General features: G+C 42.0%; 1 protein-coding gene and 1 gene segment (V, D, J or C); one reads left to right on the forward strand and one right to left on the reverse strand.

Moving 5' to 3' along the window:
* Nucleotides 1-1,382: 1,382 nt before the first annotated feature.
* LOC308166647 (Ig lambda chain C region-like) lies at nt 1,383-2,427 on the reverse strand. The segment is given in 2 exons: nt 2,422-2,427; nt 1,383-1,694 (listed from the first exon to the last, which is right to left on the reverse strand).
* Nucleotides 2,428-8,046: 5,619 nt separating this feature from the next.
* LOC308166070 (alpha-N-acetylgalactosaminidase-like) lies at nt 8,047-12,514 on the forward strand. 2 transcript variants are annotated; one of them, XM_080540313.1, is made up of 9 exons: nt 8,047-8,138; nt 9,166-9,322; nt 9,695-9,835; nt 10,144-10,355; nt 10,961-11,055; nt 11,284-11,445; nt 11,586-11,783; nt 11,869-12,009; nt 12,269-12,514. In XM_080540313.1, exons 2-9 carry the CDS (start codon nt 9,168-9,170, stop codon nt 12,464-12,466), a joined length of 1,302 nt encoding a protein of 433 aa, XP_080396439.1. In that variant the 5' UTR covers nt 8,047-8,138; nt 9,166-9,167; the 3' UTR covers nt 12,467-12,514. The 2 variants fall into 2 exon arrangements, with proteins under 2 accessions (XP_080396439.1, XP_080396440.1); XM_080540314.1 differs by lacking the exon at nt 11,869-12,009.
* The last annotated feature ends 4,525 nt before the right edge of the window (nt 12,515-17,039 follow it).

Genomic DNA, 17,039 nt, shown 5'->3' on the forward strand with positions numbered 1-17,039 from the left:
TTGCATGGGGATGTTTGCCACGTTTGCCATCGCTGTTCTCACCGTGCACGTCGGCCAGGAAGTGCTGTCGGATTCCATCAAAATGCGAGTGGCAGGACAGAACCTCTCCAGGGAGAACATCAGCACCAGGATGAACCACAGGTCTTCTCTGGAGGCGTTGGGCGCTGGTTTCTTTGTGGCTAAACTGTGCCAGCTGGGTTTAGGTGCCATAGTGGGTGGTCTTCTGTGCCGAGGGGGGGGCGAGGGGAAGGTTGTAGTGGGAGCAGCTGGAGTGACAGGGGTCATCCTGATGGTGGTGGGGGCCTCGGCTCCAGTGCTGGGGGTGGGGGGGACAGCGGGGGCACTGTTGGGAGCGGTAGGGGCAGCAGGGGTGTCTGTGGGGGCAGCTGCATCCATGGCATTTGGGTGGTCCTCATGGGCAGGCACCATAGGGACTACGGTGGGCATGGCGGTAGGAGCATTGGGCATGGGGAAGTGGCACTTTGTTAACATTGGACTACAGGTGCCAGTGGCTTATGTCTTTGCTATGACCAACCCCTTTTGACAGACTCTCTCAACTTTCTAATTGGACACAACAAGGGAATGAGGCTCTGTGTTGAATAGACATTTAGAAGAGGAATTCTGACTTAACTGTTCCCCTAAAAGCATTGAAAAACAAATGTTATCAAGTCAAATGGTGATGTAGTATTCATGAGAGACCCATTGGATATAAACTGAAAAAAAAAGATATATAAAGAAAATAAAACATGAACTTTTATGGTATAGTGTTAGTGACATTCATAAGCAATGCTGTAGAACGTGTTTCATACCAACACCTCTGCTATGTGACCTGACTGTGGTCTTGATAAGCTTATCAGACATAACCCAAATGTTTCAAATGAACACAAGGTTTATTAGTATGGTTTAAAATATATATCTCATGGTGCATTCTCAAAAGATTACGCTTACTATCACCATGATTGAATGCTGTGTGTTTAAAGTTATGATTTATAATGGGTCATTGATGTATAGTGACCAATAATGAAATACCCCTCTAAATTGTAATTTTCAGAAGAAAAAACATTAAACAAATGAACCAAAAATATACAGTAATTGATATGATCTCAATTTATTCTGAAATACTGAAGTGATTTGATTTGATTTGATTTATTGACAAAAAAAATAGAATACATAGGCATTTGTGATTGTCAGGGATAGAGGGAGAAAGTCTGTGACTTGTTTCCGTCGCTGTCCCTGGTGTTAAAGGGTGAAGCATGTATTTATCTAATGCAGTAATCATAGTAACAAAACCATTCAACTGAAAAGCAGAAGTGAAAACACAAGCTGGTCTGAAACCATTTGCTATGCCGAAAGTATCAACAGCGTTTCAGATGCTACTCATCCTACTCCATCTGGCACTGGCTCTTCTGCAGGGTTGCAGTGATGGGTGCCCCCTTGTTCTCATGCTGGACCTGACAGACATAGTTCTGGCCGGCCTCCCAGACAGAGCTGGAGAAGGTCAGTGTGCTGCTGGTGCTGTAGGTCCCGTCAGACTGACGCACTGACTGGCCGTCCTGTTTGTCCCCCGTGGGGCTCTTCCCATCGATGGTCCAGGTGACTGTGAGGTGATCTGGGAAGTAGTTGTTGATCAGACAGACCAGCGAGGTGTGGCCAGTGCTGGACAGGTCCTTGCGAGATGGAGCAAGAATACTGACCTGGGGGGGGGACGGAGCACGGTCTGAGGGAAAAAACAAAAAGTCATTTTTTTTTTTTTTTTTTTTTTTTTACAGATTATGAAAGTGCAGATCGTAAGCTTGTGTAAGCATGTGTCATACATTAACATCTGAAACTAGTTGAAGAAGCTTATTTCAATGTTGGTACACCTCAAACCAAATAAAGGACAAAATTGTTCATCAAAATAGACATGTTTGCTACCATTGCGTTGGTAGCTAGCTATAGCAGCTAAGAAAGAACATCACTATGAACATCTAACTGCATGTTTAGCACATCACAACATGCTGATAGAGCATCAACATGCTAAAAACACATAACTACACTTAATTAGATGATCACACAGTCCTTGCTTTTGAACACATTTGTTTACAAGCCCACTAACCCAGTAGCCTTGAAGCAGGACGGCAGATTATATAATTTTAAGTTATAAAATTAATTATTAGTTATTAATAATACGTTATTAATTAATACGATAAGTATTTTGTGATCCTAAAACTGTTGTTTGTCATATTGAGAGCGCTCTTCAACACTTAAACTTTCGTAATATTAAGTAACTAAACAGCGTCCCCCAAGATTTGAAGCCTGAGAGACAGCAATGAAAAAAAGCCGCAATGACTTTTGCTTGCTAAATCAATGTGGCAGCTTCATCCTTAATAAAAACAGAAAACACAAAAGCTTTTTGGTCATTTGCGTGAGTTAAGAATTTGCCGGCATGCGGACCTTTTCACCAGACCATGTCACAAATGGAAATAGAAATCATTGAATTATGGTGATAGCGCATAGAAAAAAACATTCAACGTTGTTTAGTTTAGTAAAATACTGTAGTATTTTCAACGTTTAGTAAAATACTAAATCAAACAGCAGCAAATGTTGATAAATAATCTAAATTACAGTATATGAGAGGAATTCTTCTAAGGACTCTTCTAATAGTGATTAATTAATTCATGAATGAAATGATTCACAACACAGTAGCCTAGAGTCTCAAAACGTATTGTAATCTAATTTAACATTTTAATTTAACATTACATTGAACATTAATTGAACAGCAACTTACTTGTAACGGTGAGTTTGGTCCCTTGCCCGAAAGTGTATCACAGTGATTCAAACAGACGAGGACGCCGTACAAAAACCTCCCCTTCATGAAGCTCACTGGTCCGTGAACGGCACTGTGAAATCAGACGACAGTTTTACCAAACCATGATAAAACCCCTCTAACTCATTATAGAATCATTGTTAGGCTCGATAACGCTTAATTATTCAAGCATCCAAGAACTAAGAAACTAAGAAACTAACTGTTATACTAAAGAAATGAATATAACAGGGGATGATTATTTAGCAAATAGAATCCTGACATCTCAACAATAATATCTAATGATAAATGCTTACCATAACCGCAAAACTGTCTTTGTATAGTACAGTATGTCCCTCTCTCCACAACAAATAGAGATATAGCATCTTCCCTCTGCACTGTTAGGCTACAGAGGGCAATCTTCACACTCAAATCTGTCAGCAGTATTATCCACACAGGAATCATATCCACACAGGAATCAAATGCAATACTCCTCAACGTGAATGTCCATCTTTGGTACAGTAGAGATAGAGTCTGTTGTTGAGCTATTGTAGATTCCATGCAGCTGTGTGGGACAGTCATCACTGAAGCTGAACAGTTCTCTGAAGCTTGACCGCATGAGCCCACTGATCTGCTGTGTGTGAATCACAGAGGTTTTTGTACGGCGATATTTCACTGTGTGAATGGTTGTTCTTCGTCCTGCTGACAGTAATACACAGCCTCATCCTCTACCTGGATCCCAGTGATGGTGAAGGTGGTGACAGTTGCAGTATAGGTGCTACTGAATCGACTAGGAGTCCAAGAATACCTTTGAACACTGTCATGAAAGAGGCCTTTGGGTGCCTGTCCTAATTTAAACTGGTGCAGTGACATATCATCGTGAATGTCTTGTGAGGCTGTACAGATGATGTTGACAGTGTCTCCAGGCTTGGCAGTGATGACTCGAGGAGACTGGTCCACCGTGATGTCCCCCAATGAACCTGCAGATATAACAAGAGAGACATGATACTGTTGAAGAAGTATGAACTGCTGGAGAAGTTGAACTCTGTCAAGATTCATAGTTAAGATAACATAGCATAGAATACACATACAGTACAAAGACAAAACATGAACGTGAATCAGTTTAAATCAGACTCACCTTGTGTCCACAGAGTTAAAAAACAGAGGAGCAGAATAGTTTGTAACATTTTGCTCAGTAAGATACAGGAGGACTTGAAGTCTGTGGTAGTCTAGAGTAGTCTGGTCTACTATGGACTGTTGAGGTGGTCAGAGGAAGGGACTGTATTTGAAGAAACAGGAAGCAAAACTGCATGCAAATGAATCTGGTCTAATCAAGTCATTTATGAAACAAAGGGAAATAACCTTATGTCAGCATCTGTAGGCATTCTGATGATTTCCTATATCACGTTTTTGGAAACTTCTATTGATTAATATGAAAGAAAAAAACAAACACACAATTGTTTTCACTGTTTCACCATCACTCAGTTGGATTGGTAGTGGTTGTAGTAGTAACAGTAATGCAATATTATGTTTTCCATGTTATGTGTATATTGTTTTGAATTGTAGATGTATGTAGATGTTTTTATGGCTCTATTGACATTATCGATGTAGTTTGGTTTATATGGTATTCCAATCTGAGGGGAATCAATGTCATATATATATACATATAGATGTATGACAGAATACACAGTGTGTTGGGATGAGTGTTGATGCAACTGTTTCATCATTGGACATGATCAATTAACTGGATTTAAATAATTAATTAATGAATCGTTTAATGATCACACGACCAAGGTATAATTGACATAATAATAGTTGCCAGTCATCTGTGATTGTGTTACAATGCATATTTGAGGTTCCATACAGGTTCCATACAGCTGTGTAGGATGTCTCAGTCACGCTGCTGCATGCTCCTGGAACAAACTCCCTGAAGAAATCAAACAGGCCCAAACCCTTAAAATATTTAAATCTAAGCTAAAAACCTTCATGTTTTGCACCAGTTATGATTAAACACAAACACTTCTATCAATGTCTTTTTTCCATTAACTATTGTCTTTTTAAATGTTTTATCTATTTACTTCTTATATTTGCTTTTATTCATTGTAATTTTTATTTTCTTATGCTCCTCTTGCTGTATTTTTAAATAATGTATGTAAAGCACTTTGAATTGCCCCTGTTGTATGAAATGTGCTATACAAATAAACTTGCCTTGCCTTGCCTTGCCTAGGAAAGGGATAATTTAACCTTGACAGCTCTCTGGAGCCATGCCTTCACACAAACTAATTTAAATAAGCAAAACACAACATATATGTTTTAACATTGATTCTTTTTCAGGAAGATCTAAATCTAAATCCAACTCACATTTTAGTCCACAAAGCTAAAAGAAACAATGGTTTCATGTTGAATCTGATGATTTCTCTGGGAGGTGTGATGATCTAAGATGATCTCTTTGATCACATACTCACACGCCTCCCGCCCAACCTGGAGCCATACCAGTTCGCCTACAGAGCCCACAGGTCCACAGAGGACGCCATAGCGACGACTCTCCACGCCACTCTATCTCACCTGGAGAGGGGAAACAGCTACGCGAGACTGCTCTTCGTGGACTTCAGCTCCGCCTTCAACACCATCCTTCCAGACAGGCTAGTGACCAAACTACTAGACCTGGGTCTATCACACTCTATATGTGCGTGGATCAAGGACTTCCTGACCGACCGCCCCCAGAGGGTGCGGGTGGGCCCCCACACCTCCACAGCCCTCAGCCTCAGCACTGGGTCCCCCCAGGGCTGCGTGCTAAGCCCCATCCTCTACAACCTCTACACCCACGACTTCACCCCCGTCCACCCCAGCAACTACATCGTAAAGTTTGCAGACGACACCACCGTGGTGGGATGTATCTCGGGGGGGGGGGAGGCGGCGTACAGGGATGAGGTAGAGCAACTGAGCAAGCTGTGCAAGGTTAACAACCTGCTGCTAAACAAGTCAAAGACCCAGGAATTCATCGTAGACTTCAGGAGGAAAAAGTCCGAGATCCAGCCCCTGCTCATCGACGGAGAGAGCGTGGAGAGAGTCTCAACCCTCCGATTCCTGGGACATGGATGACCTGGCCTGGAAGGACAACACAAAAGGCACCATCAAGAGGGCACAACAGCGGCTATATACCCTGAGATGCCTCAGGAAAGAACACAACAAGCAGGAGATACTGGTGGCCTTCTACCGCGGCGCAGTGGAGAGCATCCTCACCTACGGCATCTGCAACTGGTTCTACAGCTGCACAACAGCGGAGAGAAACGCGCTACAGAGAGTCGTGAGAACAGCACAGAAGATCACCGGCGCCCCCCTCCCCTCTCTGGAAGAGGTGTACAACACACGCTGTCTCAGGAAGGCCTCCAAGATCTCCAGGGACCCGACCCACCCTGGGCACGTACACTTTATCAGGCTGCCCTCGAAAAGGAGGTACAGGACCCCGGCCGCTAAGACAAACAGACTGAAGAACTGCTTCTACCACAGGGCCGTCAAGGCCCTGAACACAGCAAAGGTCTACGTTCTGGGCCCAGGACAGTCTGGACGGATTGGATGGCAGCTAGTGCTGAGGCACAAACATGTACATTTCAAGCCTGCAAACTGTGACACTTTAAATAACGTGAAAAAATACTTTTGTGCAATATGACAACCCTAGTTGACTATCTGTGCAGTATAGTACAGTGGATTGTGTACATAGCCTTTATTTATGTAAACCAGCTCCTTACCTTATCAACTCTCCAGCCACCTGGTAGGAATGAACATCTTTGTCATCTTTTTCAAAATAAAATAAAAAGCAATGCAGCAAAAGCATGATACAATCAGTAACTATAGCTGATCAGTCTCCTCACTGTTTACAGTACATTAGCCAAATATGTATGTGTTGCCAACACTATGCTAATTGCTGAGTCTTTTAGCCTTTTAGTCTTTTTTCACAAACTCATTTTCAGTTGAAGGCATCTTAGCCCAGTGTGGCTGTATGCTTCATTGCTCATGTAAATCTATCTGACAGACTTCCCCATATAGGTAGTTTCATGTATCTCAGGGGACTTCTGAACCAGGTGCAGAAATTACGCAAAATGTCGTGGTAGACATTTTACTGTAATAGATATATAGGACATACAATTTTGTCAAATAAATACATTAATAAATATCTCCTTCCTCAGTAACAGTGGCAACTACAATGGAGAAGTACTCTTCAGTTCTAGTTCTTTAGACTATGGTGCAATAGAGCCATCTAATGACAAAAGTGAAAATCTAATGGTACATTAGAGTGATGATGATGATGGTGACAAGAATCTGTCTCCTGGCAACTTCATCATTGTGAACTTTGCGGGTAAAAACAAATCCTATAATTAGATTGGATTGGTGGAGAAGGTTGAGGCAACGTTTCTGAGGCGAAGTCGTGGGAGTTCTGTGGATGGAAAGTCCATCTTTGTATTCAAAGAGAATGATGATGTGCTCAAGAAACTACCCAAACCGCAAAAAACTCGATGGAACAGCCAGAAGGGAGCAGAAGTTCATATTCCCCTGCATCATTGACAAGGGGGATGTTGAGTAGTAGCCCGGTTCTGTGAGGAATATTGCAGTCAATTGTATTCTTCCTTTTGAACTTGATTTTGTTATGAACATTTTAAATAGGACTTGTTGAAGAAGATTAGCCTTTGACGTTGTAAACTTTATCTTTAAATAAAACCTTTAAGAACAAATTTGGTGTTGAATTTGTCTTGCTTTGATATAGCATTAGCCTATATGAGGTGAACATTTTCAGTTACCCCTCATCAAGTTGAGCCAAGAGAAATTCATGTTTTTGAAAACTGTTTATTTTAGATCCAAAGTGATTATTCCCAGGGATGTAACACATCCTGAAATATATATGCATATTTTAGTTGGAGACATTAATGTCATGCCCTCACTTTAAACCCATGTATTGGATAGAGACCTTTTCTATTACGTTGTCGGCTCTGTTTATTCTCATGCAAAATAAGTCATTTTTAAAAAGTGTGTTGTGTGACTATAGTAGATCAGTTTAAATTGTTGTCATGCTGGAAATCCAATAATGTAGTGAACTTGGAATGACACTATACAATACTGTTAGGATGTCAGAAGCTATGCACCTGGAATAAGAGCACGTGCTTCTGCTATGCTGAGTGTGTGAGCCAGCAAGCCTTCCCATTGGTTGTCATGTGACAGAGCAGTCACGTGACTCTAGTTCTGTTGTTTATCAGGAAGAGACGGGAGGTTTCTACAGAGAGAAGCAGGAAACTCAAACCAGAGCTATCGGCACCAAACACGTTGGTTTGCATACCACAAACCTTAAAACACAGAATAACAGGTGAGAGACGGACACAAAAGTGATATTTGCCATTGTTAGTGATGTGATTTTCTATTGAAAGTTCTCTATTAGGTGGAATTGTCTCTGCTGTAAATCTGTTTACTTCCAGCAGGATGGTGCATGTTTTGGATGTTGACACTTTTAAGTTTTATCCAAAGTGACTTCCACTGCGATGAGAATATGTATGTTTAGTATGGTTCTGGGGGTATTGAACCCACAACCTTAGCGTTGCTAGCACCATATAATCTACCAACGGATTTGTTAGCAAAGGCATTTTCAACGCAGCAAAGACCTAGGTTCTAGGCCCTGGACAATCTAGACAACTTGATGGCAGCTACTAGATTGTAATCAAGTGCAATATTGTAATACAACTGTGAACATTTCAAACCTGCAAACTGCGACACTTTAAATGAATGTGCAACAAATATTATGTGCAATATGTCAACCCTTGTGTACATAAGGTTCAGATATAGGAAAAAGTTAGGATATGTATAGCATAGAGTACAGCACAGTGTTTTATAGTATAGTAGTATAGTATAGTAGATAGTGTACATAGCCTTTATTTATGTAAACCAGCTCTTTTCCCTTTTTTATTTTACCCTTGGCCCTCTTGTTTTTAGTCTTTTTCCTAGTACCAGGGGAGCCCCCCCTCCTACATTTCGTTGTATGGTACCTGTACTGTATTAATGACAATAAAGACCATTCATTCATTCATTCATTCATTCATTCAACTGAGCCACACTTCGACTTCATTGTAATACAGTAAAATACATTGTGATACAGTACTGTAAAAAAGTATGGCTGCAGGAATTTACAAGTTTCAAGATTAAAGTGTTATGGTAATATGTACTGGGATGTAGGGGAGTGCATGGCAATCTAATGACATTTTTATTTGCAAGCTCTCCTTGAAAACACACAACACAGTCGTAACACAATAACACAGTAACATCACATTCGTATGTTGATATATGGGGTAACATTGCTTTTATTTAATTGATATGTTTGTTGTTTCTATATTACACCTTAGAGATGGAGCTGTTCAGAGTGATTTTGCTGCTGGCACTATCCTCGGCTACCTTTGCTCTGGACAATGGTCTGATGAGGACCCCACCCATGGGATGGATGTCCTGGGAGCGCTTCCGCTGTAATATCGACTGTAAGAATGACCCCAAGAACTGCATCAGGTACATTTTACAATACTTCTTGTGTATATAGATAGACACATGTTTACTATCACACAATAAAAAACATACATATCAGTGCTATTCAGTTACAGTTTCACTCTTTCTCTCTAACCTGGGGCTAAATCAGACTCTTTATAATAACTACCAGGTAAAAACTAACAGTCACATGACTTTATAAGGCCCTGATGTAAATGATGGATTTGTTAGCAAAGGCATTTTGAAATTGTCTCATTTATTTAACAATGATGTTTTATATACAGTAACAGCAACGTAATTGAGAGTTGTTTTTTTATGACATTTATTTTAAGAACCTGTTATAATGCTGACAGACCACTAAACAAACAAAAAATGTCCTGTACCCTCTCCTCACAGTGAGAATCTGTTCAGAGACATGGCGGACAGACTGGCTGAGGACGGGTGGAGGGAGCTGGGATATGATTACATCATCATAGACGACTGCTGGGCCTCCATGTTACGGGACAAAGACGGTCGGCTGCAGCCCGACCCTCAAAGGTTAATTAATACCTCTAATTCTACCTTTTATTAATTGAGTTGGGGCCTTAGAGGCCTTAACTTAAAGTTTCTAATTAAGCCTTCATGATTGGTCAGTTAATTCACTTGCAAACATAGACAGTGTGAGCGAGCTTCCTTTCGTACCTGTTGCAAAGGGACTACTTTCGGGGTGGAAATGCCTTTTTCTAGACATTTAGCTTCCAACATAGCCAAGGACAGGGCTAGACAGATGAGGGACCCTGTAGAGGCCTTATGTGCCCCCCAGCATGAAGATACCTAAAGCCTTAAGTCACCTCTCTTTTCAACAGATTCCCAGGGGGCATTGCAAAGCTTGCGAGGTACATCCACGACCGCGGTCTGAAGTTTGGCATCTATGGGGACCTGGGTACACACACATGTATGGGGTACCCTGGTACCACACTGGATAAAATAGAAATTGACGCTCAGACGTTCGCTAGCTGGGGCGTGGACATGCTGAAGTTTGACGGCTGCTACTCAAATGTTATCGAGCAATGGCAAGGTGAGAGAGATGCAGAGAGACATGATGCCCTAAAGGGTGAATTGCAACCTGTATACATTAATAGTTAAAGGAGAGGATTCCCAGAAACAGATTGTACCTGCTCCTGGACTGCAGAGCTCTTTGAATGGAGATTATCCATTGAACACAGTCTTCTGTCCAGGACTGGGCTTAATCTGGGTCTGGTAAACTAGCTCAAATGGTAGCATGTATTAGCGTTGGCAGACTGTCTCAAGAGAGAGAGAGTGAATACCAGGGTGGGTAGGGAGAGATGGGGCAATGAAAATGGGGGGGAATACTGTGAATTTCTCATTATTTTTTTTATTTTATTCAAAAAGGCCTTTGACTGCTGAACCTGTGTTCATTCTTGTGATTTATTTTGTTTGTTTTTTTACTATGTTTTAACTTATTATGTTTTTAGGTTGTTTTGTTTTTAGCTTATTATGTTTTTACGTTTTTTTTTTCTTCTTCTCTTTAGCACTCTGAGATTCTTTTGAATGAAAAGTGCAATACAAATAAAATGCATTATTATTATTATTATTATAATGTGTGTGTGTGTGTGTGTGTGTGTGTGTGTGTGTGTGTGTGTTTTCTCTTCTGTCCTACAGGGTACCCTCTCATGTCCAAGGCTTTGAATGCCACTGGTCGTCCTATTGCCTACTCCTGTAGTTGGCCTGCCTACACAGATGGACTCCCTCCCAATGTAAGAGGAAGTAGAAACTGTTGCTCTTTCACCCTTTGATCCATATCTTAGATCATTCTGGCTCAGGATTGATTGATCAAGTTGTTATGTTAATCTTATAGGTCAGGTAATTTTCCCATAGAAACACAGTGGATCGCCTATCAACAGACAATATCTTATGAGACACTTATGAATATACTGCATGTCATTTTACCACACATTCTTTTTGTCAATGTCTCTCTCCCTCAGGTTAACTACACACTGCTAGGGGACATATGTAACCTATGGCGTAACTATGATGACATCCAGGACTCGTGGGAGAGTGTGCAAAGCATCATGGACTGGTTCTTTACCCATCAGGACGACCTGCAGCCTGCTGCCGGGCCTGGACACTGGAATGACCCGGACATGGTCTGTCCAACCTCTGTATAACGTGTATCTAATGTTTCTTTTCTCTTGGCCCAATGTCACTCTGTGTCCTTATCAACATTCACTGTCTTGTTTTGTTTCATACTGACCAAATATGAATAACATTGGCATCTCTCAAACAGCTGATCATAGGCAACTTTGGCCTGAGTATCGACCAATCACGTTCTCAGATGGCTCTGTGGGCCATCATGGCCGCTCCACTCATCATGTCCAATGACCTTCGATCCCTAAGCAATGAGTTCAGGGCCATCCTGCAAAACAGACCTGCTATCGCCATCAACCAGGACCCAATGGGTGTCCAGGGGAGACGCCTGCTACAGGTGAGCATTACTCACCTGAGGAACTTTTTTTGGGAGTGTCTTGCAAAGTCTGTCTCTAAAATGCGTCGGCCTGTGTCTCTGACAGGAGAAGAGTCGTATTGAGGTGTTCTGGCGCCCCCTCTCTAACTCAGCCAGCGCTCTGGCGTTTCTCAGCCGACGCCAAGACATGCCTTACCTCTACCACACCTCCCTGGCCAAACTCAACTACGCAGATGGTACCTATGAGGTGTGTAGCCTTTCCAGCTTCATCAAAGCTTTTTGCATGAGGAAATTGCACAAAGTGGATTAGTGTGTGATTTCTAACTGTATTTACATCAGCGCTGTTTAATTTGAGATGGATGGGATGACCTTTAATACCCATTACTGATAATGACTTAATGGTTTCATTGGACATGATTCACTCTGTGTCACTCTCTCTCTCTCTTTCTCTCTCTCTCTCTCTCTCTCTCTCTCTCTCTCTCTTTCTTGCTCTCTCCTTCTCTCAGGCGTATGACGTGTTCTCAGGGAAAACAGTGACTGGGTTGTCAGCTACCACAGAGATCACTGTCTCCATCAACCCCTCTGGAGTCGTCATGTGGTACGTCTATCCCACAATGCACTATGACCAGTCACAGGAAGGAGAAGGACGATACCCACACGTCCGCAAGAAATACAGGATGTCCTCGCTACACCAGGACAAGTAAAGGATTCTCCTCTGAACTTCTGCAATAACTTTTTCAATTTCAAACTTTTTCAATGCAAAAAATGTCTTGAACATGCATTTATAAAGATTTATAAAGATTATTTTCTATCATGTTGTCAGCTTGTTTATTCCCATATAAAAGAAACATCCTTCCCTCCTGCAAAGATCAATTGACTCGCATTAATTACTGTACATATAAGCCTAGGAATTTTGCTAAAAGATGCGTTTTGCTAAAAGATGCGTTTTGATCGATAGCAATCAGTACCATTCTCTGCCAGTGGGGAGCAGTATAGACTGAGAGGTTCTCAGCCATCTCAAACAAGTTCTCTTTACCCTTGAGACATAGGCATGGATATACTGGTATAGATTAGGTTTATCCACCTTTATCACAGGGGGATGGGATACCATGCTCTAGATTAGTAGAGCAGGGGAGGCTGGTGGAGGTAGATTGGTCATTGTGGAATGAGGAATGGTATCACAAATGTTTGTCCAGTGAAGGATGGGTTGGAAGACAATGTGCATATACTGTACAGTATCAAACCTGGGATTTAATGCACATGGTGGTGGTGGAGGAGCGTCTCAAGCAGAGTCCATAGGAGTGTGGATAGTAGCAGGCCTGGTGGGGGCCTTCGGAACCACAGCCAGCGGAGCCATTCTGGGGGTCCTAGTTGAAGGCATCACAGTGGGTTCAGGTTTGAAGGGGCTTCTCTGGGCTCTGATTTTATTCACCATGCTCAAACCTGCTCTGCACTTCCTGCTGAAGCTCGTATGGAGGCAAGGAGATGTTGCATCCTGGGGCAGACTCAGAGCGCCCAGGTCAGAGAGAAAGAGCAGAGAGAGATGGAGGCCAGAGAGACGGAGGAGAGAGGGAAGGTGGCTGTGGAGATGGAACAGAGGATCATCACCCTGGAGAAGGAGCGAGAAGAGAGAAGAGAGGGCCTGGAGCACAGGACTGTCTGGCAGGCACAGGGCAAGGAGAGGGAGGAGATGGAGAGAACATGGAGAGAGAGACGAGAGGTGGAGGAAGAGATGAGGACGGTTCGGGAGAAGATCAACAATGTAGTGGTGAAATATGTGGAGTTCCTGGCGTTTTCAGGGATTCCGATGACTGTGACCGCCATGGTTACAGCGGGGTTCGGCATGTTCGGGTTTGGTGGCTACCGGTTTGTGTTCGCGGTCCTTCTAGCATTGGTCCTCTTCATGTTTTTCATATTGATAAAATCATCTAATTTCAACTTCTGGATGATCATGGCTTGCATGGGGATGTTTGCCACGTTTGCCATCGCTGTTCTCACCGTGCACGTCGGCCAGGAAGTGCTGTCGGATTCCATCAAAATGCGAGTGGCAGGACAGAACCTCTCCAGGGAGAACATCAGCACCAGGATGAACCACAGGTCTTCTCTGGAGGCGTTGGGTGCTGGGTTCTTTGTGGCTAAACTGTGCCAGCTGGGTTTAGGTGCCATAGTGGGTGGTCTTCTGTGCCGAGGGGGGGGCGAGGGGAAGGTTGTAGTGGGAGCAGTTGGAGTGACAGGGGTCATCCTGATGGTGGTGGGGGCCTCGGCTCCAGTGCTGGGGGTGGGGGGGACAGCGGGGGCACTGTTGGGAGCGGTAGGGGCAGCAGGGGTGTCTGTGGGGGCAGCTGCGTCCATGGCATTTGGGTGGTCCTCATGGGCAGGACCATAGGGACTACAGTGGGCATGGCGGTAGGAGCATTGGGCATGGGGAAGTGGCACTTTGTTAACATTGGACTACAGGTGCCAGTGGCTTATGTCTTTGCTATGACCAACCCCTTTTGACAGACTCTCTCAACTTTCTAATTGGACACAACAAGGGAATGAGGCTCTGTGTTGAATAGACATTTAGAAGAGGAATTCTGACTTAACTGTTCCCCTAAAAGCATTGAAAAACAAATGTTATCAAGTCAAATGGTGATGTAGTATTCATGAGAGACCCATTGGATATAAACTGAAAAAAAGATATATAAAGAAAATAAAACATGTGTATGAACTTTTATGGTATAGTGTTAGTGACATTCATAAGCAATGCTGTAGAACGTGTTTCATACCAACACTTCCTGCTATGTGACCTGACTGTGGTCTTGATAAGCTTATCAGACATAACCCAAATGTTTCAAATGAACACAAGGTTTATTAGTATGGTTTAAAATATATATCTCATGGTGCATTCTCAAAAGATTACGCTTACTATCACCATGATTGAATGCTGTGTGTTTAAAGTTATGATTTATAATGGGTCATTGATGTATAGTGACCAATAAATGAAATACCCCTCTAAATTGTAATTTTCAGAAGAAAAAACATTAAACAAATGAACCAAAAATATACAGTAATTGATATGATCTCAATTTATCCTGAAATACTGAAGTGATTTGATTTGATTTGATTTATTGACAAAAAAAATTGAATACATAGGCATTTGTGATTGTCAGGGATAGAGGGATAAAGTCTGTGACTTGTTTCCGTCGCTGTCCCTGGTGTTAAAGAGTGAAGCATGTATTTATCTAATGCAGTAATCATAGTAACAAAACCATTCAACTGAAAAGCAGAAGTGAAAACAGAAGCTGGTCTGAAACCATTTGCTATGGCGAAAGTATCAACAGCGTTTCAGATGCTACTCATCCTACTCCATCTGGCACTGGCTCTTCTGCAGGGTTGCAGTGATGGGTGCCCCCTTGTTCTCATGCTGGACCTGACAGACATAGTTCTGGCCGGCCTCCCAGACAGAGCTGGAGACGGTGAGTGTGCTACTGGTGCTGTAGGTCCCGTCAGACTGACGCACTGACTGGCCGTCCTGTTTGTCCCCCATGGGGCTCTGCCCATCGATGGTCCAGGTGACTGTGAGTTGATCTGGGAAGTAGTTGTTGATCAGACAGACCAGCGAGGTGTGGCCAGTGCTGGACAGGTCCTTGCGAGATGGAGCAAGAATACTGACCTGAGGGGGGGACGGAGCACGGTCTGAGGGAAAAAACTAAATGTGACGAAGGTTTGGTGAAAAAGTTACCACGTAGGGCCAAGTCTTTTTTTTTTTTTTTTTTTTTACAGATTGTGAAAGTGCAGATTGTAAGCTTTGTGTAAGCATGTGTCATACATTAACATCTGAAATTAGTTAAAGAAGATGTGCTTATTTAAATGTTGGTACACCTCAAACCAAATAAAGGACAAAATTGTTCGGAATCAAAATAGACATGTTTGCTACCATTGCGTTTGTAGCTAGCTAGCAGCTAAGAAAGAACATCACTATGAACATCTAACTGCATGTTTAGCACATTTATCACAACATGCTGATAGAGCATCAACATGCTAAAAACACATAACTACGCTTAATTAGATGATCACACAGTCCTTGCTTTTGAACTAACCCAGTAGCCTTGAAGCAGGACAGCAGATTATATAATTTTAAGTTATAAAATAAGTTATTAATTAATCCGATAAGTATTTTGTGATTCTTAAACTGTTGTTTGTCATATTGAGAGGGCTCCTCTACACTTAAACTTTCGTAATATGAATAAAAACAGAAAACACAAAAGCTTTTTGGTCAAGTAAGTAAGAATTGCCGGCATGCGGACCTTTTCACCAGACCATGTCACAAATGGAAATAGAAATCATTGAATTATGGTGATAGCGCATAGAAAAAAACATTCAACGTTGCACAGTAAAATACTACATCAAACAGCAGCAAATGTTGATAAATAATCTAAATTACAGTATATGAGAGGAATTCTTCTAAGGACTCTTCTAATAGTGATTCATTAATTCATGAATGAAATGATTCATAACACAGTAGCCTAGAGTCTCAAAACGTATTGTAATCTAATTTAACATTTTAATTTAACATTACATTGAACATTAATTGAACAGCAACTTACTTGTAACGATGAGTTTGGTCCCTTGCCCGAAAGTGTATCACAGTGATTCAAACAGACGAGGACGCCGTACAAAAACCTCCCCTTCATGAAGCTCACTGGTCCGTGAAGCGTGAACGGCACTGTGAAATCAGACGACAGAGTTTTACCAAACCATTATCTTAAGATAAAACCCCTCTAAGTCATTATAGAATCATTGTTAGGCGCGATAACGCTTAATTATTCAAGCATCCAAGAACTAAGAAACTAAGAAACTAACTGATATACTAAATAAATTAATATAACAGGGGATGATTATTTAGCAAATAGAATCCTGACATCTCAACAATAATATCTAATGATAAATGCTTACCATAACTGCAAAACTGTCTTTGTATAGTACAGTATGTCCCTCTCTCCACAACAAATAGAGATATAGCATCTTCCCTCTGCACTGTTAGGCTACAGAGGGCAATCTTCACACTCAAATCTGTCAGCTGTATTATCCACACAGGAATCATACTCTGTCAATCCAAATGCAATACTCCTCAACGTGAATGTCCATCTTTGGTACAGTAGAGATAGAGTCTGTTGTTGAGCTATTGTAGATTCCATGCAGCTGTGTGGGACAGTCATCACTGAAGCTGAACAGTTCTCTGAAGCTTGACCGCATGAGCCCACTGATCTGCTGTGTGTGAATCACAGAGGTTTT

The sequence above is a fragment of the Nansenia antarctica genome (assembly GCF_963989245.1).
Source record: "Nansenia antarctica genome assembly, chromosome: 10".
Taxonomy (NCBI): domain Eukaryota; kingdom Metazoa; phylum Chordata; class Actinopteri; order Argentiniformes; family Microstomatidae; genus Nansenia; species Nansenia antarctica.

What these genes read in the sequence shown, in the direction of transcription:
- LOC308166070 (XM_080540313.1), top strand. Translation starts at nt 9,168, where the DNA reads ATGGAGCTGTTCAGAGTGATTTTGCTGCTGGCACTATCCTCGGCTACC. An exon ending in GACCCCAAGAACTGCATCAG is followed by an intron (nt 9,323 to 9,694) that starts GTACATTTTACA and finishes CTCTCCTCACAG; the next exon opens with TGAGAATCTGTTCAGAGACA. An exon ending in AGGGGAGACGCCTGCTACAG is followed by an intron (nt 11,784 to 11,868) that starts GTGAGCATTACT and finishes TGTCTCTGACAG; the next exon opens with GAGAAGAGTCGTATTGAGGT.